This window comes from Pantherophis guttatus, chromosome 4 (assembly GCF_059756535.1).
Source record: "Pantherophis guttatus breed Tessera chromosome 4, ASM5975653v1, whole genome shotgun sequence".
In the NCBI taxonomy this organism is placed as follows: Eukaryota; Metazoa; Chordata; class Lepidosauria; order Squamata; family Colubridae; genus Pantherophis; species Pantherophis guttatus.
In genome coordinates this window covers 37224818-37226702 of record NC_142066.1, presented here as the reverse complement: position 1 = coordinate 37226702, position 1885 = coordinate 37224818, and the positions used below count along the sequence as shown (strand labels likewise).

At 33.1% G+C, this 1885-nt stretch overlaps 1 protein-coding gene across 1 annotated transcript; it reads right to left on the bottom strand.

Moving 5' to 3' along the window:
- Window positions 1-312: 312 nt before the first annotated feature.
- LOC117668748 (olfactory receptor 14J1-like) lies at window positions 313-1245 on the bottom strand. The gene has a single exon (XM_034422809.1). It carries the CDS (start codon window positions 1243-1245, stop codon window positions 313-315), a length of 933 nt encoding a protein of 310 aa, XP_034278700.1.
- Between the last annotated feature and the right edge of the window lie 640 nt (window positions 1246-1885).

Genomic DNA, 1885 nt, shown 5'->3' with positions numbered 1-1885 from the left:
GCTGCCTGTATGAGACATGGAAAAATGAAGAAAAGATGTTGGCAAGCCACTTTTGAAAATGTTGCCAAGAAAACAGCAGAAACCTCTCCCATGGGCACCAGAGGACAGTATTGACCATACTGTCAATATTGACAGTATGGACCATAAGCCAATCAGTTTCTACATATATGAAATCAAGCTCAAGAACAAATAAAATAAATATTCTAACCTAATGTATGTTGTCTGCAATTGGGTGAATGGCTATGTAAGTTTTATATCATATATCTATTTTTCTCCTTTCTGATCAAATCATAACCTAGTTTGGTACACAATTCACATTTCTTTAAAATGCAGTGACATGTGACCATAAAGTCTTGAAAGAGCAACTTTGATGTCTTTGTTTCTCAAACTGTAGATTAATGGATTCATCATGGGTGGAACAATGGAATACATTATTGTAATTATGAAATCAAGATGGGGTGGACTGTCAGATATCACTCTTAGATAAGCAAAACTAGCAGTGAAGAAAAATATGGAGAAAACAATGATGTGTGGTAGGCAAGTAGAGAAGGCTTTTGCTCTTCCTTCAACTGAAGGAATTCTCAGAACAGCAGAGAAGACACGCACATAAGTCAGAAGGACAAAAATAAAACAACCCAGTGCTAACATACCAGTGAAGGTCATAACTCCAATTTCATATACATATGAATTAGAACAAGCAAGCTTAAGTAAATAAGGGATTTCACAGTAAAACTGATTAATAATCTTAGAACAGAAAGGTGTAAGAAAAGTGACAGTACTGTGTAATGAAGCATTGAGAAGGCTGGCTGTCCATACACCTCCAATCATTTTGGTGCAGGTCTTCCTGTTCATTATCATTTCATAATGTAAAGGGTTACAAATGGCAACATATCGATCATATGCCATTACAGTAAGAAGGGATACATCACAGGTCAAGAAAAAGAAAAAGAACATGACTTGGGCAACACATCCAGCATGAGAAATAGTCCTAGTATCCATAACAGAATTAAAAACAGCTTTTGGGACAATGACTGAAATGGACCCAATGTCTTGCATGGCTAAATTCAACAGGAAGAAATACATGGGGGTATGAAGATGCTGGTCAAAAACAATAGCAGAGATGATGACAAGGTTCCCTGATAATGTCATTAAATAGAGTATCAGTAGTAAAGCTATGTGCATAATCTGTAGCTCCCAAATTTCCGAGAATTCCCAGAGAAGAAACTCAGATGTGTCATTATCCATTCTTAAAACATTGTATCCTAGAAGAAAAAAGGAAAGGAATTTTTAAATATTTCCTATTTGATAAACTTTCAATGAAAATATAGTGTAGATCACATTATATATTTTTTTCAAAAATGTATTAAAACATTCTGCACTATAGTAGCAGTAGCAATACAATAGAAGACAGGATTTAGAATATATAACATTCTAATCTGTTTATTTTCATCTCTGTGCTTAAAGAAATGTGCTTGAAAAATCTTTTCTCTGTAGGTTGTAATTCCTCGTAATTTATATTTCATTTGACTTTTAATTGCAAAGGAAAATGAGCTTTAGGAATATTTTAAAGAAAGAAATTCAAAGTATAAATAAGTGACTGGTTCACCATCTTGATCCATATTTATTTTTACAGATTCCTTTATTTTTTCTCTTATTGTCTTTCTAAAGCAATTAGTGAGACTTTTTGCTCTACTGAATTTCCATGAGATTTTATATAATTTTCTTGCCATTTCCCCCAAAATATTTTTAAATATCAAAGACAAAACAACCAAATCCTAATGTAGAAGTGTACATTATAATTCAGATTTCAGTTACAAATAAACCAGGGCATGCAATGTTAAGTAAATATGGGATTTCACAATAGAACTGATTGATGAGGTTAGAG